The 26114-nt window shown below is 52.4% G+C and overlaps 1 protein-coding gene across 2 annotated transcripts in view; it reads left to right on the plus strand.

Annotated features, from left to right (window-relative positions):
- The window catches only part of SKAP1 (src kinase associated phosphoprotein 1), a 155991-nt gene that overhangs the window by 104351 nt on the left and 25526 nt on the right, over positions 1-26114 (plus strand). For both annotated transcript variants that reach the window (XM_080369528.1, XM_080369529.1), the window contains exons 5-8: positions 22118-22198; positions 23081-23164; positions 24663-24787; positions 25523-25586. In XM_080369528.1, the coding sequence (XP_080225654.1) occupies positions 22118-22198; positions 23081-23164; positions 24663-24787; positions 25523-25586 (354 nt within the window). The remainder of the gene's footprint in view (positions 1-22117; positions 22199-23080; positions 23165-24662; positions 24788-25522; positions 25587-26114) is intronic.

Below are 26114 nucleotides of genomic sequence, written 5' to 3' on the forward strand. Positions count from 1 at the left end.
TGATATAGTTTCTTGGAGAGAAAGACTGCGGTGGGATGGCACGGAAGGGCAGGTAGCTCTGAGCTGGCCATGGGGAGAGGTGACAACCAGGGGGGACAGCTCCGTCACAGCACTGCCATCTCGGTGATCCATGTTGCATGACTGCTTCGGAAAGGGGCAAGAGATGAGCATGTCTCAACTAACCCTGGTGCACATTGCAGCCCGGGGAGGCTAAAGCATAAAATGCTTTCTGGGAACCTTTCCCCTCCTCTGCTTTGCAGTAATTATCCCTTGCAGCATTCGGTAATTGCTAGATATCTGTTCATGTCAGGATGCTGCAGTGGTGGGCCTGACAATGGTGCACCTGTGGTTACCGTCCTGCATCTCCCCATGACATCTCCTCACGGGTTTGTGGTCCAGGTCCCGGTGAGGAGCTGTGCAGCCAGCATCCCCCAGCAGCATGCGAACCCTCCCTCCCAGGGACTTGCCAGGATTTGCTGCCTAATGCAGTTTGCTGTGTTGTCACGAAGACACTACCCCTGTGACCCTGTCAGCAGTGTAAATAGAGCTGGGCAGAGTCTCTTAAATGTGTCTCTGATGGATGAGTCCCACAGCGGATTTTGGACTGTCCTCTAAAAGAGGAACTGCCTGTACTGGAGGAGTCAGAGATGCTGATGGGCATTTTTGACTGCATTCTACGAGCTTTTGGCCTTGCTTTTTGTTGAACTCTGTTATACATCCATGGGCTTTGTTCCAGCTGGGCTCTCCAGGGCCATCCTGTAGCAGACAGCTTCCAATGCCTGCTTTACTCATTCACTGAGTTTTTCCCTGGTGCAAGTGCTCTGGCGAGCTCTCTGACCCTGCCCCAGTTGCTAAAACCTGACCGAAATGCTGCAGGTGGTACTCGAATGCATCACGCCGCCTCCAGCAATCAAGGCTGGTGGAACCTATGTCTCTCCATCCCGGACCCCCAGTAGACAGTGTTGCTCCCGGGGCTACATCCCTGCTCTTGTGGCAGTCCTGTGGCAAACCTTACATGTTTTATAAGCTGTGGCACTCCTTAGCTGAGAGTACTTTTGGCTGCAGGCTGTCTGGGGGGCGCTGGGTACCAGCATCCTGCAGGATGCGCGGTGGGGCTCAGAGGTACTGTGGAGCAAAGTCCGGGAGCCCCCTCACCAGTGCATCTCCCCCACCCAGTTCTCCAGGACTGCACTCCACAGTGCCGGAGCATGGGGATGCACGGAAGGAAGATGCTGTTTACCTGCTGTGCTGGCTCGGTGCTGGGAACCGTCTCCCTGGGCACGCCAGCCAGCACAGCCTGTCTCTTTGCATCGCTTTGAACTCTTATCTGTGGCGTCTCCGGATTTTCGCTGGAGCAGACGGTTGAGCCCCATGCGGGTCCTGATAACCTTTCTCTTGTTCATTAAGGGCCCACTTAGTGCTCTGTGGGACTGAAGCGAGACAGTCTGGAAGAGAGAAGCAGCCCAGGGCTTTTAGCCTGGGTAATGCAAAACTTCATCAATAATCTTCCAAACGCAAACCCAGAACTTAAATACAACCCTAGCGCTCCCCAAACTACCCCCAAAGAAAGAAAAACCTGCAAGGTCAAGACAGAGCATCTCCTTGTGAGCTGTTGTACTTGGGGAGGGTGAGTTTGCCCAGCTGTGTCCTTAACAGCACTGCATGTGTATGGGCAAATTAACTCTTTGGGGCAAGGACTGTGCGCTGGGGGTGATGGATGAGATGGCCCTTCCTTGCTCCTGGCTGCTGCTGAAGTTTTAGGTGTGCTGGTGGCAACAGCACGCTGCTGAGGGCCAGCGGAGAGCCACCGGGGCTGGCAGCTGGGGCAGGCTGCAGGGCTACGGGCTCGCACGGGGGTGTTGGTGAAGCAAGTGCCCAATTATTTGGTTTGGCGTTTCAGCAGCAGCACCCAAATCTACCTGACCTGGCTTGAGCACGTGTGCTTGGGCACGGGCTCCCTCTGCCCTCTCGGTGTCTCCGGAGGCAGTTGAGATCTATGGGGTCCCCAACATTCCCACCCCAGGGCTGGGGGGAGCCAGGACCTATGTATCCCCCTCTCGAGTGACTTGTGATTTTCAGCCCAAAGGGAGCTGAGCCAGAGGCGGAGGGGAGGGAAACACCCCTTAAAAATTGTCGAGGTAATGGAAACAACCTTAAACTATCATATTTCAAGCATAACGCCATAATAAAAGTAACAGGATAATGATTTTTTCCAGTTCAGATATTAGAGGCCCAGATATTGATTGGTTGTTTCCCTTGTCGTTCTCGCCTCTGATGGAACTGCATTTTTTGACAGAGAGTGCAATAAAATGTACAGTTTCCAATTTGAGAGCCCTATAAATGTCATCTCTACATGCACGGTTACAAATTCTTCATGATGTTCCTCTCCCTCCCCTCAACACCAAGAGGGTCCTCAGGGATGGAGGAACACACACCGTCTCCCTTCCTGGAGGAGAAAGTTTGCGGTGAACCCATCCCAGCTCAGTTACGTGCCGTAAAGATGGAAAGATGCTTCATTCCCGTGGGAGAGCTCTCTTGGAGTTAGAAGGACTGAGGTTACCGAGTTAATATATCTTTGTAGTTTTCAGATTTATAGATTCTGGGGCAAATTAGCAAACTTGTCGCAGCCCCTGGTTGTTTGGAGTTGAGCTGTCAGAAGCTTCCAGTTTGACTCTGCTGGGCAGGTTTGTTTTTTTTTTATCTTTTTCCTATGAGAACTTGGTACCTTTTGGGCAAAAGTCTAAAGAAAAACTCAAAATTTACAGGAGTGTCGAGGGAGAAATGCAGGGTGCTGGTATCTGAAGTTGCATGAATAACATGGTGGCATACAAAGTTATGTGAGCCCTTTTTGCTCCGTGCTCATATTTTTAGGGTTCAGTTTGTTTAATGCCTTGATTGTCCGCCCTGTCTGGGTTTCCTCCTTGATTTAGAAAGCCGGGATTTTCAAAGGAGGTTAAAAAAGGGAGTGCTCACGTCATAAGAGATAAGGTATCTCCTGTGGAGACAAACCCTTTGCATCTTACCTCAGATAGGTTTCAGGAGGATACAGCCCAAGTCCTCTTGCTTTTTAGGGTCAGCTGAAACGCCTGCGCTAAAGACTCTGCACGCCCCCGAGATGGAGAGAAGAGGGAGGAAAGCTGCCCAGCCAGGTCAGGCAGGGTAAGGGGTGGCTGGAGGCAGGTCTGGGTGCAGAGGGACTGACCAGCGCCGATACATCCCTCCTTGAAGGCTGTTATTTGCCTTTTTTTACTTTAAACCCCTGAAGAAATTCAGGGCTGGAAAAGGGGGTGGCTTGCAGGTGCCTCAAGTGAAGTAACCGAAAGTGGAGGAAGGCAGAGCAGCCTGATGAATGTGCTGTTCCTCCACTGCAAAAATAACAATAATCAGTTTTATATAAATCTCTTTTCCACAAAGAGACTTGAAACCACCAGCACTGTCCCCAAGGTGCAGGGGGGTACCCCGGTATGGGTAATGAGGGCAGTCACCTTCCATGAGATACGCTCGCGCTGTGACCTTCCGTTAGGTTTAATGCAACCTTTTTATTTATTTCCAATAGCTCTCCAATCAGTCAGCACTCTGCCAGGTTTCCTCTAACCTCAGATCACAGGCTCATAACTGGTTTTGGGGCTTTTATTGGTCTCTGAGGTAGCCAGAGCCATTAAGCTCAGTGTTTTGATTTGATGAGAGACGTTTCAAGAGTCTCAGTGTCTCTCTCACCTTTGCCTAAACATTTCAGCCCTGTCTCTGTGCCGGGAATTGGGATTGCAGAGCCCAGCCCTGCCATTCCCCAGCTGCCCCTCTGCCAGGCAGGAATTGTCAGTATTAATATTCAAGGGGTGCAGAACTGGCACTGAAAGTTGCCCTTTTCTCCCCATTTTTGTAGAGCAGGTTGCACGTGGCTAATGCCAAATCCCTAACGGGAACCTTTACCCAGTGGGGTGCTGGGGGTTGGGTTAAGGTCTGAATGTCACCCCTGGGTCCTGAGCCCCCGAGCTAGCCTGGATTTGTGGCCAAGGACACATCTGATTAACCACATTTGGTGCTTTTTATAATAAACTCCTGATCTATAGCGTCCTGGATTTATCACTTAGTGGGTATCCGAGATGTAATAAGAAGCAGCTTCTTTTTTGGACCCGGCATTCTTTATACAGCCCTGTCACTTTCTCGTATTTCCAGAGGTGGGATACAGCCAACACGATCAATACTTTATTTTATCTCCTTTTACCAATAATTTTTTTAATCATAGTGTGTTTCTCTCATCCCCCACCTTTGGATAAATAATTACAGTGAAGCAGTGCCGCGTTCAGCACTTTTTAGAAAAGTCTGCAGAAGAAAAGCGATGAAGCCAGGCATGGGGAAGGGCAGGAGCGTGCCGGGCTGTTCGCCTGCTGAGCATCCCCATCCCGAGCCAAACTGGGGGCACGAAGGTACAGCTGCCCCGAAAGCTGTGCCAAAGTGTGCTGTCCCCGACGGCCGGGGGTCACCGGACCCCCAGAGTCCATCCAGGAAGGGGCTGGAAGCAGGCTGCCACCCCTGCCAGCCGTTGGGTGGGCTGAGGGACATGGGACTGGGGAGCTGGGAAGGGTGGACTCGGCCAGTATGACCTGTAGGACGTCAGACTGGGAGCTGAGAGAGCCCAGTTTTACCTCCAGGTCTCGTTTTAGTGCCTCTTTGACTTTGCCCAAATGTATTTCCTCGCCAACCCGCTCCTTTCCAGGCTTTTTAGGGTTAAAAGCTTCGGGGTTAGGACAAGGTCTCTGAAAATTATTTTTCTGGGGGCTGTAGCCACCCCCCCATCTTCCAGCCCGCTTTGTGCTCCTGGGCATCGCCCGCAGCCGAGGGGCTCCCCCAGGACTGGGGCTGCCTGGGGGTGCTCGGGTGACCTCGGAGGGCGGGGGGTGGGTGGATTCAGCATAACCCCCCAGGGGGGAGGGCACACTGGGCCGGGGGGTCCCACCTGGCCCCCAGCGGGGCTCAGCCCTGCTGCTGCTGCTCTCCCAGGGCCGGGGCTGGACCACGATGCTCTCGGCTCCCGGCTTCAATCCTGGGCTTCTGCTGCTTCCTTGTGGCGAATCCCAGGAACGACACGGTCCTTCCCCGCCCCCCCCGGCCCGCAGCCCCCTCCTCCCCCAGCCCTGCCCGGGCACGGCGGCCCCAGCCCCCGGGACACCCCCCGCCTCAAGCATCTCCTGGGTACCAGGTCCAGGTGGAGGGGGGCTGCAGCCCCTGCCTCCAGGTTGGGGTCCCCCCGCCCCTGCAGCCACAGGAGAGAAGTGCTTCACCCCTGTCCATCCCCGCGCTGACCTTTGCTGGGTCCTTTATAAGTCAAAGTGGGATTTCTGTCTGGGAGCCCTTCCCGGAGACCGTAAATATGCCAAAGAAGCTGATGGAAGCTCTTGATTTCAGTCATATGTGTTTTTAAAGACCTGAAATGTAACCCTGATGTCAAGACGGGAATTCACAGAATATTTATGGTGTAAGGCTTTTTTTTCTCCCTTCCTTTTCTCCCTAATTTTAGTGTTGTTGCTGCTCAGGATTAAATGTGGGCTTCCCCCTCTGCCTGACACCCGCTGTGATAACCCCCCTCTCTGCTCCCCAAAATGGGGGGTATTGCCCTGGACTGCCCTACTCCTGCCACAGCCCTCGGGGCTGGCACATGTCCCCTTCCCTGCAGAGACCCCAGTGAACTGCCCAGTGGGGACAAGGAGAAGGGGTGGCCAGGCAGGAGGAGCCCCGCTGGGGTCCGCAGTCCGGGGTCCTGCCCAGAGCCGGGTGGAGGGGAAGGATTTCTTCACATGTCTCAAGCAATGCTAATCCTGTTTATACATCACCGGGTGATGCTTCATCCTGCCGGTGTGACACCCTTGATTCATGTTCAGCTCATGAACCGCCCCAGCCCTCAGATCCATCCCTCCGCTCGTGGCTGGAGGAAGAAGAGGATGGGATCGGTGAGGGCGGCAGCCGGGGTCTGCCGGCGGGGCTCAGCACCCCCAGGCAGATGGTCGTGCAGGGGAGAGCTGCCCCGGTGGCTCTGGGCTGGCTCTCCCAGGTGCTCTTTTCCATGGGGAGATTAGGGAGCACAGCGCAGCCAGGAGGGATGGGGAGCGGGTGACCCCCCGCCGCCCTACTCCGCTTGCTCGCTCCAGGGCTGCAGGGTGAAAGCTGAAAGTTGAAGAGTACAAAACCATCAACCCCTGGCTCTCAGCTTGTGATGGGAAATGAAAATATTTGGATAAGCCGTGATACGGAGCTGCTGCTATTTACAAACCTTGATCCTGTGGCCTGCACATCAAAAGGCCTTCTTTTATAAAGCGCTCTCTGCTCTCCCGGCTCCGTTTTCAGGCTGTCAAGGGCATTATTTGATGTTCCTCTTTTGTTTGTTTACATTAATTAAGATGGGCAAATCCATCACTGTGACTTTCTCCCTCCGTGGCGGCGGGGCGAGAGTGGCCGGGGCACACGCCTGCTGCAGGTGTTCGGCGGGTTTTGTTGGGCGGATGATAAAACACACATTTGTTCTCCAGGTCGTGTGGACAGACTGACAGTTTCCCGATAAAAGCCCCCCACCCCCTCCCCCCGCTGCCCCGACACCCACCCCGCCCCACGGTGACAAATGATTTTCTTATCTGGAACAAGGAAAAGCAGTGGCCAAGTTTCATCTCCGCTTCCCGCCCGGATGCTGGGGGCAGCGGGGTGATGCGGCCGCGCTCAGCTCTGCCCGCCGTGCTGGGGTGGATGGAGTAAATTTAAGGAGAGCGTGTAACCGGCTTGGTGCGGGGCCCTCGCTCTGCTCCCCGGCTCCGTGCGCCATCACTGATGTAAGGGGCAAGGACCGCCAAATTCCCTCCCTGTTTTGCCCCATTGCGGGTTTTGTTGCCTCCAGCATCCCCATCACCTGGCGGCGTGGCTGGCACCTCGCTGTGCCAGGCAGCGCTTGCCACATCCCCACAGCGGGTCGGCCTCGGGGACAGCTTTGCCTTCGGAAGTGCCCAGAATGGGAAAATCCGTGAAATCCAAGGCTGGCCCCAGCTCCTGCCCTTGGCACCATCTTGTAAGGGGAAGGTTGTGAAGCGCTGACGTTCCCACTGCTCCCAGCCCTCGTGCCTCTGCCCAGGTGCTGTGTCGGGAGTTCCTCGGGTCCCCTGCGTGTGTGGGAATGGTGAGACTGGGGCTCCCAGTGTGGGATCGGGACTGCCCCCTGTGTTGGGGCTGGAGCTGCCCCCAGTGTGGGACTGGGACTGTCCCCTGTGCGGGACTAGAGGTGCCCCAGTGTGGGACTGGGACTGTCCCCTGTGTTGGGGCTGGAGCTGCCCCCAGTGTGGGACTGGGACTGCTACCAGTGCAGCACTGGGGCTGCCACCAGTGTGGGACTGGGACTGCTACCAGTGCAGGACTGAGGCTGCCACCAGTGTGGGACTGGGACTGCCACCAGTGCGGGACTAGGGTTGCCACCAGTGCAGGCTGGAGGGTGACGGGGCTCACCACAGTGGCAAAGTGATTCACACTGTTGCTGAGCTGGACCAGTACAAGCAAAGTGGAAATTTCACTCAGCTTAGTTGGCAGCTGAGAGGCGGCACGGTGTGACGAACTTTGCATGTGACAGCTACGTCTTCCCAGTGACTCCTCTCGTGTCCAGCACAGTTGTCTGAACTGGGGTGGAGGCTGTGCAGGGCGATGCCCAGATCCTGGAGCAGCAAACAGCCCTGCTCTTCTTGTGCGCGATCCATTGCCATCGCAATTCAATGCTTCCTAAAAATGCGTCCCACCTTTGTAATCTTCCAGCTGTCTTGCTTTAGTGCACATTCTTGATTTTTTATTAAATACACTGGCTTTCTAGAATCGGTTCACAGGGATGAACCATGCTGATACTGGAATTTTAGGCAGGGGACTCCAGAGCCCAGAACCTTTCCAAGAGGAAGCAGCTTCCTTTTTTTCCCTGTTTTTTTTCCCTCGTTTTGAAGGAGGTAACTGGCACTTCATTTATCTGTGCGTTTGTTATGACTCTGGGCTAACAGATACCACACTTAGCAAACTCTCACTCTTCACTAATGGAAGATACGTTAATCTAATTGCCCCGTATCACCCAACACCGGAGCCTCGAGCATCCTCCTCCCACGGCAGCGCAGCTCTTCCTCCGCCGGAGCAAGCCGCCGGCTCGCGGGGATGCTTCCCCATTTCCCAATTCCTGCATGGCTCCATGCCCAGCCAAGCCGGGACCGCAGGAGCTGGGAACCTGGGAGGACTCACAGACACCAGATTTACTTGTGTCAGCCTCGCCTCGGGGTGCCAGACCCCGGAAAGGGTTGGGGAGTGGGAAACACAAAGGGGGGGGGTTAAACCACAGCGGTCGGGAGGTGGAAGTTGCTGGAATAACAGCGCTGGGTTGGGAAAAATGAGGTGTGAAATCCCGGGTCATGCCTGCTGCAATAAGCCCCGTCTCTTTGGTCCTCAGCGTGGGGAGGGCGCAGGAAGGTGGTGCAGCCCGTCGTGGGTTTTGGGGGTCTCTGGCTCAGCCGGTGGCCATGCCGGGGCTGGATCCAGCACAAGCAGTGCCAAGGGGCTATGGATGCAGGATGCTCCCCCCCGGGAAGCCAGCCCTGCCCAGCCCCGGGTGCTGAGCCACCCCACGCCTCACCGGATGCTGCAGGCTTTGTCACAAGGCCATTGAGGAATTCAGATGGATGTGTTTTAAAAGTCCAGATATTTCCTTTAAAAATGAAGTTTTAAAAGAATTGTTAAGACTCAAAAATAAAAAATACACAACCTGAAACTTGTTGCTTGCCAAAAGTTTTAAGCAAGGCACTGAAGAGTCCCATTAGTCCCAGGATTTCTGAAAGGTCCTAAACCAGGCTTGACAACACAGAGGCTCAGGGAGAATACTTTTTTTAATTTGATATATGGCAGCAACTTAGTTCACATTCTCACGCAGAGCCAAAATCTGGAAGGCTGAGAAAGGCAACCGCTGGTTTCGTTCAAAGTTTAGAAGAGGAGACAAGGTTTGGGAGGATGAGATCTGGCAACTGGAAGGATGTGATAACTGGGAACCGCAAACCCCATCCCATCCCTACTGATAATACTCCCTTTGTTAAATAAATCAGCTTTAAATTTAATAGGATTTGATTTTTTTCCCCTCATATATCCATCAAGTTAAAAGTAAATTTATTTTACCAATAAAATTTGAAGTTCTTTTTGTATATCTTTATTTGATTTTCAGTCTCAGGCCATATAGTGTTAACATTAGCTGTGAATAAAAGTTAATAATCACTTCCTAAAACTGCATCTTTCACCATTTTGTAACATAATACAAAATTTAAGTACCCAAATAAATGTTTGTTAAGCTACATAATGACCGAAATATTTTTGCATAGAAATAGTGTGCTCTGCTGGTTAGCTAAGAGAAATGTTAAATTTACCATAAAAGCGAACTTTATCAACATGTTTTAATGGTTACCAGCTTTCCTTAAGAAAGTGAATAAAAAGTACAAACGCAAAACAACATTAAAATGGATGATTTCAATCAAGATGTCTTGCTCGATGATTTAAATCATCACGAAAATTGACGATTTAAATCACTTTGAGTTAAATCAACCCACCCAGGGCTCTGGTTCCTGCATCTCTGCTGGGACCGCGCCACCCAGAAAGCTTCTTTCATCACTTGGGCTCCTGCCCGCGGGAGCCCGAGGCTTTAAAAGGAAACATCTTTGTCCTGGACCAGCGCAAAGCAGGATCCTCTAATGAGCTCCAGACGCTCCCCATGCCCTCGCCGTGTCTCCTCGCGGAGTTGAACCAGGAGCAATGAAGTTGAGTTAAGTCTTGGGAATGGCGAGGGGGACTTGGGGGGAAAGAATTATCCCCATCACCTGCCTCCAGCTGCGCACCCCAGGCACCCTTTGTACTCCACGGGGAGAAAGTGCCTATTTCTGGCCCCGATTGCAGCAGAGAGCCGAGGGAATTAGCCACGAGGTCTGCAGATGGATGCCAGGCTGGGCTGCTAACGTCGGTGGCTGGCTTAGGGGTGGGAAAGCAGCCCAGCTCCCAAAGCCCCGCTCTCTGGCTGAGACGAGGAGGCACTCAGAAATTTCTCAAGCTTTTTTAATTTTGCAGAGTTTGCATCTTATATACAAAAAACCCAAAACCTCAGACAAAAACCCAGAGCATCTGGTCAAAAGCTCTTTCTCAGGGAAGGGTTCCTCAGTCCTGGCGGTCCCAGCCCTAGGTCCTGGGATGCTGTGGGGACAATGTGGTTGTACTGGGCTCCCGCTCCACCTATCTTGTGTCTGCATCAGGCCCCTCTTCCTGGTCCATCTCCTCAAATACACGTGTTTAATTGTGGCTGTGGACTGACAAGGTACTAAAACCCAGTGTGAGGCACTTAGGACCAAGCAACAGCATCTGGGACAAAGCCTTCTGTACCCATCGCCTTGGCTGAGTCAAGTCTGCTCAGAAAGAATCCTGAGGCTGAGCACAGTCTGAAATTCATTTGACGGCACTGGAGATCATCTCTCCTGTCTGGTGGTGGCTCCCAGAGCATCCCTGTCCCCATCTCCTCACAGCTGCCCTCCTGTCCTGCAAAACAGTCGGTACCTCCTTGCAAGGGGGGTCCTGGCCCGCTCAGACTGGGGGTGATGCATTAGAAAAGGCAGCAGGTTTAGGGGGGGAAAAACCACAACACTAAACCTGCTGCCTTCTGCAGATCCTCACTGGATCTGCATGGAAGGGAGCTGGAGCGGGACAGCACCATGTCCCGAGGGGCCGGGGGGACCCTGAGGTGTCGGTCCGGGAGAAGGAGCCGACAAATGCCGGCTTGTGTTTCCATGAGGCTTTGCTGGTGGTTTTGTTTTTTTTCTAAACAATATATCTGTATCCAGATTGGCAGTTGCTCTAGCACATTCATTTTGTAGAAAGGCATCCCTAAATGGGAAGAGAATAATTTATACTGACATAAAGCACCTTTATTTGGATATAACTATCTACATTAAGGAGGTTGGATTGCTCTCACCGTATCAGTATGGTGTAGTTGAAGCTCTATTACTCGTATATAAGCTATTCCTGGCTCTGCTCCTGATTTATTTGACTAGCAGAGCTAAGCTGGGTGTGTCTAGATTCATGTTGTGTTGATATCAGAAAATCAACGTTTCTTTCGTAATCCAAGGTATGTGATGTAAATCAAGAGGGCTCCAGGGAAGGCAGGGGCATTTTATCAGTGTAAAACGAGAGGAGAAGTGAGCCCAAGGGGAGGATTTACCAAAGAACATGCTTTTATCATTTTACGACCTGTTGATTTTACTTTTCTAACAATTACTCAGAAGTAGGAAGCAAGGAAAAAATAGGCTTGAGCCTAGATGAAAGGGAAGTAGGAGAACCAGGCTACTTGTTTGAAATGTAAGAGTTTAATAAGTATGGGAAGGGCGGCTTCCTCCCACTCGCTGCCTCCAGCCCTGGCAAAGACCTTTCTTATCATTGCAGGAGTGGCACAGCATCATCACAGCAATTTCCAGCGTCAAACCTGGACCTTTAAACCGTGCTCAGGAGCTCAGGAATTTGGTTTGCCTTTGGTTTAATGGGATGCGGTCCTAACCCACAGCCATCGCACCCAGTAGCAAAAGACATTTGCAGGGGGCTCCATGCCATGGGGTCACCGTGGTGCTCCCCGACACTGAGGGATGTCACCAGCACACCCCAGCAGCGTGGCGCGGAGGTGCAAGGGCTGCGGTGCTGGGCAGCTTTTGCCGAGGAACGGACCCGCCGTGGTGCCTCAACTTGCTTTTGAGATGAGACAAACTAGTGGATGATTTGTAAATAGCAGTTTGGACTAATTACCTGCAAAATTCGTTTTTAAAGAGTGATGCTGGGTTTGAATGATGGAATAATGATCCCACTTAGTGCTTCAGTGGGGTTTCAGGCTTGGGAACGCTGCGCAAATAGCAGCTAATGATGCCGTTGGCATCCGCAGCCAGGTAAAGGTGGACTGCCTGCTTTCTAGAGAAATGCTGCCAAGAGTTTGGGTTAAATATACCTAAAATAAACTAATTTTATTCCTCAAGACTTCTCGTTAGCTTCTTAGCTTGCTGCAGACAGGAAAGCCAGACTAAAGCTGGCTAACGTGGCTCAGCTCACCAGGGTACCCTTGCTGGCACAGCCGGCTGCCCCCAGCCCTTCCCAGCCGGGCAGGATCGGGCAGGAGCGCCCATGCAGGCAGGCTCAGGACAGGGTTTAGGCTGTTCCACTGCCCGGCCTGGGTGTGCAGACCCAAACCTGTGACTCAGAACTTGTCACCAACCATCTGCCAGGCGGTGCCGGCTGCCTGCTCCTGCCTCCAGAGCCTGTTGCGTGCACCGCCCCTACTCCAGGTCTCTAAATCTCTCTCTGCCATTTCCATGCTTGGCATGGAGTGAGTGGCCACAGGAGGGGCGTCTCACAGGGATGGTATCCAGGAGGAATAAATGTGTTTGTAATTGGGGAACAGCTCCTGCCGGTTTTCTTGGGATGACCACATTAAACACTGAATACTGTGAATTCAGGAGGAGACAGCAAAATGGCTCTGCCTGAGCTGGTATTCAATGACTAGGGAGAATGTGGCAGCATGTTACTGTCAGGCTTAGCGAGATGGAAAAATACCCGTAGGGGATGGCGCAGGGGGAAGCAGCGCGCTTGTGCGCTCGCTGTACCCACGTCGGCTGCGCTTCTCCATGTGCAGATGCATCCCCAGCACAGGGGAGGCTGCAGCTTCCAGTGCCCGCCCTGAGATCTGTGATGTCTCTTTATCCCGTGAGCCAGGCGCCTTCCCAAGGGTGGGAAGAGGCCCAGGTACGCTGAGACCCCTTGGCTGGTTTTATTCTTTCTCTGGGATTTGCTCCCTCGCCCTGTCCCCCGCGACAGGATGGCTTCTGTCTGCCTTACCCCTTGCACGAGCGGCCTCACTGACCCCTTCTCTATACCTTTGTACTGGACTCGCACTGGTTTTGGTTTGCGTGAGACCAGGAGGGATGAGCACAGCACGTTTGGGCTGTGGATTGCGTCGTGCCCCTCCTGCTCCCCTCCCAGGTGGATGCTGGCTGCCAGCATCCCTCTCCCCACCCCCGTCGGCCCTGTTCATTTTATACACAAATTGAGGTCTCAGGGGAAAGTTGTTCTTCATGTGAAACACAGCTCCACAGTTACAGGAGAGAAACCAAGTAACAACGAAAACCCTCAGGGAAATCATTTAATATTTCCAGCCTTCTCACATGGGTTCTTGACACTTGGGTCTGTGGAGGGGAAAAACTGATTTATGCAGTCAGTCGTTAGACAATGTGGAGGTGAGGTCAGGCGCGGGCATTCCTCATCTCTTCCCTGGCGCTCAGAGATCCCTTGGGCAAGGTGGAATCAAAGCATTTCAAATGGTAGAGGTCATGAGAGCGACACTGTAAGAGGTAAAAGAGCACAGCCTCCTGCCTCCTACAGAATGGCTGACACCTATATATCTTCATATTGCCATTGTTTCCACTTGAAAAATTGCACATCGTTTGTTTTACTTTTTCCTAACCCTCCTCTCTCTTTAAATCCTCTCGATTTTCCACGGTGATCTATAGGAATCGTTTGTGTCAAGGCTGATGATTATGTGGTACAGAATTTTTATAGGAATAAAAGGCCTAAGCCGTGAGATGGGCTTTAGCCAACAGGTGCCTGGTCTTTTCGCAGCCTCGCCGAGACCCTGTAAATTAAAATCACATCTGCCCGTTGGGAGTTTTCCTGCGCTGATTTGTGGCTGCGGCGAGGGGCTGGGGTCGAGCAGCTTTCGGGCACGGTGTCACAATACCGGATGGCAGAGCATGGCGGGGAGGTACCGCGGAATGCCGAAACATGATGCGGTTTGGCCCCTCAAAGCCAACATCCCCCTCGGAGCCCCAGCAGATGTCCCAGCAACCTGAGATGCTGCTGTGGGCACCAAGAGTTTGTGTTTGCTGCTTGGGTCCCTTCTGCCTGGGGTTCCCATCTCCGGCTGTTCCTGGTGTTCCCTTCGTCCTCATCATTTGTTCCCAGCAGGGAAGGTCGTGGCTGAAAGATGTGGAAGGACCCTGGTCATGGAGGATGTGGGACGGCCCAGATGTGCCGTACTTGGTGTCTTCTGGGGACACCACAACTTTGTGACAGCTCTGCAGGGCAGCTGAGCCCTTTCAGGTATCTGTTTGGGGAGAAAGGCCAAGAGGGATTTCTGAGGTCGGACCCAAACTGCTGTGCTCGTGTCTGGACTGACATCCTACCACAGTGCAGCGTGGGCGTGACAACGGTCCAAAACTCCCGAGAAAATTCAAGATGGTGAAATGTTTCTACAGGGAAACTCCTTGGTAGGAAATTTGCTTCTGCTGGGAATTAGGAGAAATGTATGTTGCAAATCCCTTGGATCTCGGTGTTCGGTCCTGTTAGCTTCACAAGTGAGTGTGTAATGAAGGCGGAGGATGGCTGAGCCACCTTCCTTCTGGCAGAAGGAGCAAGCGCTGCTCAGCTGCACCCTGCATCGATAACCACGGTGCCTTCACCTGGGGAGCAGCAGGGAGGAGAAGGTTCCAGCCTGCGCACACAGCAGCAGGGCTGCGTCCCCTGCCACCGCCAGGGTCCCCCCAGCGCCACATCCCATCCCCACTCTCCCACCCCTTTGCTTTTAGCTCACCGCCGAGGAGAGGAGAAGGGTCTCTAAAGCCCCCCTGAAGGTGCAGTGAGGGGACACATGTGGCACGGGTCATAGGGACCATCTCTTTGCTCGTGCAGATGCGGTGGGGTCCTGGCTCCTGGCCCTGGGTGCAGGTACTGGGGCACGGGGCAGCGGGTCTCCTTTGGGTGCTGTGGGAAAAGCACCTTCTTGTCAAGGTCCTCATCAGCAGCCCTGCAATAACGAACCCATCAGTGCAATTAACGGATCAGGTCTGCAGCCCCTGCTGGAGCCAGTGGTATTTTCATGCAAAGATCTCAGGATTGAGGCAGTAGTTAATAACTGGATGGTGGTGCCTGTTATCCCATCCCCACGGCTCCCAGCCCCACAAGCCCACCCGAGACCTCTCCTGAGACCTGCTATGGGGCGAAGGGGGATGAGGAAAGATGCTCCCATGCAGGAACCAGCCAGCCTGGCTGCCCTCCCCCGCGCCGGGGGCCATTTCGATAAGGCTTCACATGTCAGGCTTGGGTTTCCAAGGTGGTGGTGTAACATCAGTGAGAAGCAAATATTTGGCCAAGTGCACCCTGAGGTAAGCCAGTGTCCGGTGTAACCACCCCGCGTGCCCATATGTTACTACTTATCCATCAGCCTCCTTGAGTAACGACATACAGGGCCAGGGCGAGGGTTGGCTTTTGTCAAAGCATATATTTCAGCGGCGTTTAAATAAACTCATCGAGCTGCATGTCTCGTGAACTTTCCTGTCCCATCTGTCTGCGCCGAGCCACCCGTGGAAGGAAATGGATGAGGCCTTCAAACCTCCGCCAGTCCCCGGAAAATGAGCCAGTCCAGTTAACAATAAATGGTGGCCGGTGGGAGCACACATGAGCGGTCTAGTGAAGAAGAAAAGAAAGTTGAGCTTAATGAAGTCCCCGCGCCTGTGTCCCTGCGCGTGGACAGGAAAGGACGGGTGGTTTATAACTGTTTATTGGAGTTAATGGTAATAAATTCCTCACTTGTGATGCATTAACTTTAATGTTTTCATTACGTGATGATTTAGGTTTTCCCTTTTCACATTGTAAATCATGTTGTCCCGGTAGCACAGCAGGTCGAATGTCTGACATAATGTTATGTTTGGGGGAGAGAAATAACAGGGGAATGAGTTACACAGATTATATATTTATATATTTCATACGTTATGCCTTTTTTTTTTTTTTTTTCAAGGACTTTAAAAAATTGCATCCTCGGGAAACGGGTGGATGGGTGGACGGATGGACTGACAGACCCATCTGAGCAGGGATTTGCGAGATGCTGCTGCCAGGGGCCCGTTTCCATAGCAACTCCCCAAATCCACTTGGTGATGAAGGGGTTTTTTTCCCCTCCCTCTTTGCTGAGTGTGAACCCTTGGCTAATGAGCTGTGCAAATAGATATTGAGATTTAGTGGTTTTTATTTTGCAATTATAGACTTAGTGATTTGGAAGGAAACTTTTGGGCCAAAGGCTCTGCCTCCTCTTTGAGTTTTCTTTCCTTTTTCTTTTTTTTTCCTTTGGCAAAGTTGGTTGAACTTCAAACTTGCTGTTAAATTTTCCAGACAGAATAAATAAAAAAAAAACAGCAATAAAAGTTGGAGGCTTTTTTCCACCCTCTCGGGCTAAATCCAAGCCCAGTCTACAGTCAGCTCTATGCCATCACCTGTCTCTTGTCTTGTTTGCTTATCATCAAAACCACAGTCATGGGCTCCTCTGACAAAACATCTCTGAATCCAGCACCAACTCGGCACCTAACAAAAGTCCATTTGTACAGCCCCTATTTGTTTGTGTTCGGTCATTAATTGCAGTCCAACGAGGACATTAGGGGCAACACAGTTAATTAGGTGCCGTTCAACCCCAGGTGAGAATTGTGGTTTTCTTCAGCGACTTCCATGGATTTTGTGTTCACTCCTGACAAGTCAGCACTTGTCAAAGCCTTCGCCATTGCCTGGGACCAGTTAATCTTGGCTCCCGCTCTCAGCACTGGTCTGTACTGGCTGCTACAAGGGAGCATTTAGCAGTTCCCCGTCTGTCCCGAGGGAAGCTCTGGGTTTAGCTGCAGGTTTTGGATGGGCTCTTTGGATCGGGGTGCCGTGTAGCATCCAAGTGCTCCTGAGCCTGAGGACAACCGATCCCGAAGCTGAACACGGATATTTCACTTGATAATTTCCTCTCCATGATTTGTTGCCATTGATTTTTCACTGCCTCCTGCCTGCTGACTAGCTTTCAGTCTAGGTAGTGATCCTGGGGTGGATGCCTACACTCTGAATTTTGCTTACTAGCCTCTTCTGAAAAGTCGAGCTGAAGCCCAAATAAATCTTCTCTGCTGTGCCTTGCCTTTTCTTCATCTACTTTCTTATTTTCCTCCTCCAAAAAATGCACTGGAATTAGTCTGGCACAAGATGTATTTCATCTGATCCATGTTGACAATTGTTTAGTTCCCCATTTTCTTTGAAACCGTTGCTCATTTTGTTCCCGTCGTTATAAATAATCCCCAGCCATTTCCAGGGCGCTGAAAGGTTTAGTGACATTCCCAAGGCATGGAGGCAAGCGTGCTCGGGGGGCACCGAGGGCCTGGGAGCCACCGAGGAGATGCTCTGTGACCTGGAGCAGGGGAATGAGGAGGCAGAGACCAGGGGCACCACGCTGAGGGACAGTGGCTCGCTTCCCGTGATGGCCTTTCTCCTCCTGCTCCATTTGGTCAGGACATCAGACCATGCCCGTTGTTGGCTGCTTTGCTGGGCTGCAACATCTGCATGGCACCGCAAAGACCCTGCCCAGCTGTGCCCGATGTGTCCAACCTCCGTCAGCCGGAGCCTGGAGCCAAGGGCTGAGCTCACTCCTGTCCTCCCACGGGGAACTGGCCCGTGGGGTAGATCTGGCCGGTGTGAGAAAGCAGAGATGTTTTCAAGATCCCCTTGATGCTGGAGAAAGGTAACAGTTGAAACACGGGAAGCGTTATCCTCCCATCAGAGCCTGAGAGCAGCCTGGCTCCCAAGCCGCTCCTTGTTCCTGCGTGTATGAAACTTGTGTTGGAATAAACCCAAAAACGCCGCTCGGCAGCGGCTTTAGTGCCACCAGCCCCAGCAGCCACGGCCCGGACCCGTTTGCCACGGCAGCCCTTGGTGGTGGGTGGGATTTCCAAAAGCCTTCCCGAGCCCATCTCGCTTTGAAGGCAGCAGGAGGGGTTGTTTGTCTCTTTCTGATTGTTTTTTCCCTCATTAGCTTCAATGGAAAAAGAGCACAGCCACCACGGAGGGCTTTGGGAAATCACATTGTGCTCTGGTTTGAAATATATTTGGGTGTTCCCTGTGAAGTCCCCGGGAGCAGAATCTGCTCTTGGCACGTTTGAGCTTGGTGAATAAGCTGGAGGATGGGGAATTAGCTGTAACCGTCGTGCCTCCGTGCTCCATCCCTTTGAACAGTCGGTTGATGTGACAGCGTGGGCACCGACGCGGCCCCCGGGCATGTTTGGCTGCAGATACTGTGACATTTTGTGCAGCTGGTGTGCATGACTCAGAAAGCAAAGGGGCGAGAGCTGAAATCCAGAGGCCCTTGAGGACATGGTGGCGACCGGGTGGAACAGTCGTGGTGCTTGGCAGCCGAACTCCTAGGGTCTTTGCCCAAAGGATGTGCTTTGGTCAGCAAAACCAGTGGCTCCAATGGTCACCTGGGCTCAGGCTGACGCAGGAGCGAAGCCTTTGAGGCTGAGAGCATCCTTCGGCAGCACCTGAGGGATGCACATCACAGTAAAAGTTGGGGTGCAAGAAAGAGGGGAAAGGAAAGAGCTGGTGCCTGCTCCTGCATCCCTGGGTATGGGTCTCTGGCTCATTTTCTCCCGCTCCTGAAATGCTGCAGCTTTGTATCCCCTGCAGAAAAGTGGTCTCCAGGATCACAGCGCGGAGCTATTCCCGGTGCCGCCAACGTGCGGCCCTTCTGCGGGAGGCTCCAGATGGAGCGGCGTGGATCATGAATTGGGAAATTCAACTGGGAGTGAGCAGCTCCCTCAGGAGCCAGGCTTGAGAGGATGGAGGAGAGGCCACGAGGGCTTTGAGGTGCTGGTGGCACTGGGAGGTGTCTGGGGAGGGTGAGAGGCTCGTCAGGCTCAGCCACAGAGCACAGGGCAGCGTTGCCAGTACCAGCCACCTGCTGGGCAAAGGGTGGGCTGGGAGAGATTCCAGGGTGGAGGGGACCACTGAGACCATCCAAACACAGCCACAGCCCTGCCATGCCATGCCAGGAACGACCAGAGAGAGACTATGTGTCTGGGAGAGCACAGATGTGCGTGTCTCAGATGAATTTAAGGCTTTTTCTTTCTCTATTTTATAAATGGTGAATGGCTGTTAGTGTTGGAACAGACAATCAGGCGGCAGGCTGGCTTTTCCATCACTTGGAGTCCTAGAAGATGTGGTGAGCCGTGGTTTACCTGCCAGCTGTGTGGTCCTGGGGCAGAAGCATCTGGCAGAGGCTGCCTGGGTAAATAAACCCTCTGCCCTTGGAAACCCAGGAGCTTTCTGGGGCTGGGCTCCCACCTGGCCTCTCTGGGTCTTCTGGCTGTCCGTTAGGATGGTTTAAAGAAATAAAAAAACCCAGGGACTGTCTTTGTAGGTAGATTTAGCTATTTGCTGCTGGCAAAAGCCATCTGGGTTGTTGTTAGGAGCAGGCTGGGTTGTGGGGAAGGGCAGGGACACCCCACGTAGCCCCAGCCCCATCTGCAGGCAGAGCCCCGAGCGCCGCATCCCCCCCACTCACCCACCTGCACAGATTTAATCTTCTCAGCTCTGCGCCAGCAGGGCTGCATTAGAGGGGCTGTGTGCAACACGCAGGTTACAGCTGTCATCTTCGTGTCACATTCTGTAAAACTTAAAATTTCCAGAGCCCCGTGCAATCGAATCAAGCCCTTGCAACCCCTCCTTAATTGCATTAGTTTGTCTGAGCAGTCACTGAGTATTTAAGAAGAAGGGAGTCTCCTTTCATTCTGATTTTCCTGCTGGGAAACTGAGGCACGGTGTCTCTTGCAGAGCGGGAGAGATTTGGGCTCCTGACGGTGTTTCAGAGGTGATGCCGCAGAGGTGCCCCAGCCCCAGAAGGCTGCCAGCCCAGCAGGTCCTGGGACTCAGGGTCACAAATAACCTGAACCATGGGCTCTACTTAGGTGGAAGATTGATCTCAAAGAGGGCAAAGCACAACTGAAAAGGCAGCAGCTGTCCCAGGGGTCCTGCCTGCTTACAGGCGAGCGCTGAGAAATGATGGGCGAAGCGAGAAGATGTGGGGCTGGAAGAGGTTGTTGCTGGCTCCCATGGCATCTGTCCTGCTTCCCTGCTCCAGTTGCTCTTTGTAGTGTCTGACAGGTCCTTGCACTTCCCTAAATCTCTCCTGACAACCGAGGGACAAGCAGAAAGCACATCCCAAGGAGGACCAGGCTGGCTGGACCACATCCCTGCCTTGGCTCAAGCGACAGCAGCATCTTGCACGCTGGCGATTTCTGCAGCCGGTTTTCTTGGGGGAACAGGGGCAGAGGGAAGCCCCATGCTGATAATGTACTGAAAGTAAATGAAATTAAATAAGCGAAGCAGCACTCGCAGCTCCTGCCTTCCCCCCTGGGTAATTCAATTCGAGCGCTCGCGCTGATGGGATCTCGCCGGGGCTGCCTCTGTCACCCCGCTGGGGCCTGGATTCTTAACGTCTAAATAAAAGTTTCACTCAAGCATTTTTTATGCTCCTGCCAGCGGGATCAGTGAGCTGGTGTTGGGCACATTAATGTAATATTCATACTTGCAGGGTCTCTCTGTGCATCCGGCAGCACTGTCCCATTTTCATAATTATAAATGTCCCATAAAATGACATTTAGATTTGCATTAGCAAGAGGGGTTGGGGCTTGGATTTGAGGAGACAATGTGTCTTTTTACAAAGCAGATGCTCGGTGTCAGTAGAGAAAAGCCTGAGCACGTTTGTGCCAGGCAGGTGCCTTCACCTGTGCACAGAGGAGGGATGCCAGGCTGGTGCCCTGGGAGGTGGCAGCGCAGGGTCCCACCTCTGAGGGTGCCCAGGGCCACCTGCATCTGAGGAGGGTGCAGGAGCTCCTCCAGACATTATTCAGCGCCTTCCCCCATGAGGAAAAATCTCCTGGTACCGGTCAGCCTCAGCCCTGAAGGGGAATTCTGGTCCTTTTCAGCATCTTCATTTATTTTCATTGTAAGAAAGATAATCACCCTGATATCCAGTGCGATTTGTAGGAAGGTCTCGATTTCCTCTCGGCTCCTCGACCACTCGAGCACTGAGTTGCACACAGGGAAGGTGAAACCCTGCTCCCTTCCATCCCGCTGGAGCTGCCCTGTTGCATTTCTCAGGAGCAGAGTCAGAAACGAGCTCAACCTGACTCGTACCGCAGAGAAACGCGATTTCCCCGTGTGGGAAGGGGCCATGTCCTCCAGGCATTGCAGGGGGGCAACCCCACAGCACCCCGGGCTTCCTCTACCCTGGATCACCTCGGACAGCTTTGTGCAAGCCAAGGATCTGGTCTTTGAAGGATCCAGTTTCCAGCCAACAGAGGAGACAGACGTAGGGGAGCCTTCCCAGCCACCCAACCTCTGTGTGTCTGTGCCTGCCGCTTGCCCCCAGACCCATTTGCAGAGGACTGATAGCGAGCCCGGAGCTGGAAAACTATAAAACACAAAGATGAAAATAGCCCGTGAACAAGGGGGGTGCCGGGGGGGTGGATTGGGCTGAGAGCTGGATGTGAGTGAGACACGCTAAGAAAACAAGAGAAGCTCTTGGGACCTGGGATTCTGGGAAGTTATTCATACCGAAAAGGCTGCCAAGGCCGGGCACTGGGGAGGTGATTAGTGGCATTTAGTCATTTTTTATTGTGTTTTAGCACAAGTTATGATGACAGGAGCTGAGTAGGAGAGGAGGGGGAGACCTTCTCAGCAGTAAGCCATGCCCTGGGAATATCCTTGCCCTGATGGTTTTGGGGATGAGACGTAGCCATCACCTCATGCAGCAAGTGCCAGAGTCCCCCCACGGCCCAGTGTCCGTCCCCCAGCCCGGGGCGAGGTGCCGTGGTCTCAGACCAGACATGGGACAGGGGGATCATGTTTTCCAAGTCCATAAACCTGACCAGATCCTGCCTGCTGCCAAAGGCTCCCAGGGACCCAGCGAGCCTTGGCTGAGGGGCAAAGGGCTGAGCATCCGCCCCCAGAGCAGCACCAGCCTCAGCCCAGGGAGGATGGCTCTGTGTAGCCGTGTGAAGCATGGTCCTGGTTTCCTTGAGGACTTCTGGGAGTCTGCAGCCAGGCTTGGGAATAGCTGGTGAGATCATGATAGACAGTGATTTTCACCTCCAGTCACTGCTCTGCCTTCCCAGGCTGCTTCTGCAGGGAAAGGGGCTAAAAACATGCTGAGGGGTTGTGTGGGAACAGGGAATCTCAAGGCTTGGCTTTGCTCTGCTCTCTGTAGGACTGGAGGAGACAACACTGAAGCCTGTTCAAGATAGTGGGACCATTCTGAAGCAAGGCTACCTGGAGAAGAGGTCCCGAGGTAAGGGCTGACAAGTACATCATAAGATAAGGTTTGGGCATCTCACCTCAGAACTACCAAGAATGCAAGTTTTCATTTGAAAAAACAACCAGGAAAATACATCTTCTCTGCAGATTTGTCTGTAGGCGCCTGCAGAATCTTTCAGGCTTTTCTTAGGCATCCTACATGCAGGGAGGGCACAGCTTTTATTTGTTCTCTTTTGCAGATCATCAAACTGCACAAAGATTAAAACCCAGAAATTGAATTAAGCCGCAGCCCAGTCCTCTAAGGCAAGATGTGCCCTTCTAATGAGCAATACCTAATGAGGATAAAATCCCGGTGAAGACAAGGTAGTTCGTAGCATCACACACATTAGCAAGTTGAGATAAGGACTGTGAGTCAGCCTGGGGTTTATCTTGATTTTACTGACTCTTGTGAAAGCTACAAATTATTTCCTCATCACTCAGATTTTATCTTGATTTATTTACTGTATGACAGGTGGTATGAGGCAAGAACAGCCCTTTTTCCTCATGGCCATCAGCTAAGCTGTATAACTGGCCCTGTGCATGTTTTAGCTTGCTCCAATTACAGAGTAAAAGACATTTGCTTAAATCTCAATTAGGGAGGTTTAACCCAAAGCTGTGTTCCCTCCCAGTTAGCAGGACTCAGGGTTACAGCAGCCCAGCCCATCCTGCCTGGGAAGCTGGGGACGGTTTGCAGGGGCTCCAGCCTGGCTGGGCAGGCTGGCTTTCCTTTGCATCGTTGAGGTTTTGTACCTAAATGTGCTTACCTGAATTTTGTGCCAGAAATCTTCAGGGGTTTGTTTGGAAAAAAATCTTCTTTCCCCTAAATATACACCTGAAGCATATAGTGCAATACCTTCTGCTGTCCTTTTCTTTCTAGAGCACAGCTTTTTTGGGTCGGAGTGGCAGAAGCGGTGGTGCGTCCTCAGCAGAAGAGCCTTTTACTACTATGCCAATGAGAAAAGTAAGTGGTGAGATATCTGCCTCCGGTCCCCAGACTGTGGGTGGTGGCTGAGGGCACAGACAGGGCTGGAGAAGAGAAGAGGAGAGCCCTTGCTGAAGGACAGGCAGGAGAAACGCATATACCATGGGAAGGCTGTAATTCCCCATCAAGCCTTAACAAGCAGCTTCTTGAAAGGTAGATCTCAGTTTGCTTGTTGGGGTTTCCCCCCCCCAAACACCTTTATAGGTATGGAACAAGAGAAGAGAGACACAGGAACAGAGCTGGGTGTAAATAAAATGATGTACCAAGTTTTCCATTAGCCATCAGCTGGGCTTCAACCCCCTAAGTGACTGTATATAATTCATGTGTCAGTGTATATAAATATTTTGCAGTCATGCTCCATCAGGTACATATAAACAGACAGCTAATATCTCCAGCAGAGTTTGGCATGATTAGATATACGGCCTTCCTCTGTTCTACCCATCCAGACACGCGGCGTGAAGATGGCTTACAGAACACCTACGTACACCCTTGGTTTACAGTGACCAGGCTGCAGCTAGGACAGGGTTAAACTCCAGTGGGTCGTGGGGATGAAGCTGGTCTTTGTCCTTCTGCCACGTCCTTTGCCTGAGAATCTCGAGTGGTTTTTGTTTCCAAATGAGCTTCCCATCTCCTCTCATCCTGGCAGGGCACGTGCAGGGGTAGGAGCTGCTAGCAGAGGTAGATGGGGAAGCGCGAGGGGTTGATATTTGGTTGTTTCTGGGGGGGGACAAGCGGTTGTCATCTCCCAAATGGTCTCCAGAAGACAACAGAGTAAAGCAAACCTGTTCTCAATGGGCTGAAATCCTCACATTGGGCTTGACCTCACCCCTGGAAGTTTTTGTTTTAGTGATGTGCATATCCAAAAACAAACAACAAAAAAAAAAGGTTTGGAGCCACTGCCTGAATCATACTCCCACATTTCCTCAAGGACATTCATAAGGGAATAACGAGTCGGGGTAAATAACGATGCCTCAGGTGACTGCAGTGAAGTTCCCTCTCCCCACCCTGCCTGACACCAGCCTCACCCGTGCATCGGCACGATCTGCAGGCCAGTTCTCAAAGGCCCACTAAATATTTCTTCCCCTACGCCAGCCCCTTAATGCCTCAGCAGCAGAATAATCATCGGCCTCGTATTTCCCCAAGTACACCCTTGTCTCTGCTTCATTACAACCAGCTCATCTCATGCAACCTTCTGACCCTGGCAACCTTTTGCTGGCTGTTCGTAATCTCTCGAGGCTGAAAAGGGCATCCTCTTTACTGTGTCTTTATGAAGATTTTGTAATATTCCCTTTGGATTTCCAGGGGATGGACATGCTCAGACTGGGGGGGGGGGGCGGGGTGTGTGTGGCCATTTCTCACCAACGCACTGTGTACCTCGGTTTCCCTGTGTGGGCAAAGACATCTGCACCACCCTGCATCACTGCGAGTTTGATAAAAAGATGCAAACTCCAGATTGAGCATATTTCTCTTCTTCCAGGCAAGCAACCTAAAGGCACCTTCTCCATGGAGCACTACAGTGCCCAGCTGGCTCCCCATCTCCGCAAAGACTCTCGAAAAAAATGCTGTTTTGAGATAATCTGCCCTGGCAAACGCGTGTACGAGGTAAGAACTGGGGGAAGAAAGGGACCCTCTGTGCTGGCTGGCCACGAGGTCCCAGCTCTGGGGACAGAGGTGCAGGCTGGAGCTGCAGGGTCAGGGAGGCTGGGAATCTCCAAACCCCCTGGTAAAACAAACCAAGGAGCGCTGCAGAAGGTGCTGATGCTTCTCCTTCTTGGCAGGTCACCTCAGCACAGACCTTCCCTTGGCACGCGAGTGACCATGGGCTCTCTTTGCACTTGTGGGGCACAAGGGTTAAGTGAGAACATGGGGCAGAAGCAGCAGAGGACTGGGTTTGGAAAACCCATTTTCAAATAAGCCATTCAGAGCCAGGTTAAACTTCAACCTTCGATTTGCTGAGCACGCAGGGGAGAGCCTAAAAGCTGCTGTAATGGAGAACCTGGCCTGATCCATAAAGTGTGCACGAGAGTCTTCCTGAGCTTCAGGGGGACTTTGGATGTAGAGTCTTGGTTCAGAGTCGGTATGGTATATTCGGTGGGGATTGTGGTTTTCATCTGAATTCTTTTAATGAATTAGGCTTGACAGCCTTCCTCTGGGATAGTCTAGCTTTTTTCCGCTTCTGTTTCCCTGTTTGGAATAGACATAAAGAAGTGAAATGGCTTTCCCGAAGTCACAGGGTAGAGAATGGCAGATCCAGGATCTCCATCCTGTTCTAGCTGCAAATTTTTCCCTCTTCCTACGTATGAGAACCAGCCCAATAACTGGTGAACCTCTCTCCAGTTCACAGCCCCAAGCCCAGCCGAGGCTGAAGACTGGGTGGATCAGATCCAGTTCCTCCTGAAGGGTGAGTTCAGCAGCTTGCCCTGAGCCAGCGTGCCCTGTTTGCTTGGGCAGCTCCTGACAGCATCTTCCCACCTGGCTTGGGATGCTCCCTCCAGCAACCTGTGGGCTTGTGCTTGTGGCCAGGACCTTGCTGGGGTCCCAGCATCCCCTCTTAGCAAAAGAGAGGTTCTGGGGCTTTGCTTTTTCAAGCTGGTGGTTAGAAAGAGGTGGTGGGTTGGAGCCCCCAGGCACCTGGTTTCCAACTCGAGAGCTTTTGGCTGCTTTTAGAGGATGGAGTTGTGTGTCCTCTCAAAGGCTGCAAGTGTCATCAAGTAGGACAAGAAGAGGATGGGAATCGCTCCTCACTGCTGGGGCTGCAGATCAGCGGTTCTGTCCTTGGATGATGAAGGATGGGGTCTGGATCCACCGGAGTTGCTCCAGTTTGAGACCAGAAATACTGAGACAAGACTCCAGCCCTGCCTGTGGAAACCTGCTGAAAACCATAGGCAGCTGCCCATGCTCAGTTCCTTGAGTCTCTTGTTGAATTTGC

Source organism: Falco punctatus, assembly GCF_963210335.1.
Source record: "Falco punctatus genome assembly, chromosome: 19".
In the NCBI taxonomy this organism is placed as follows: Eukaryota; Metazoa; Chordata; class Aves; order Falconiformes; family Falconidae; genus Falco; species Falco punctatus.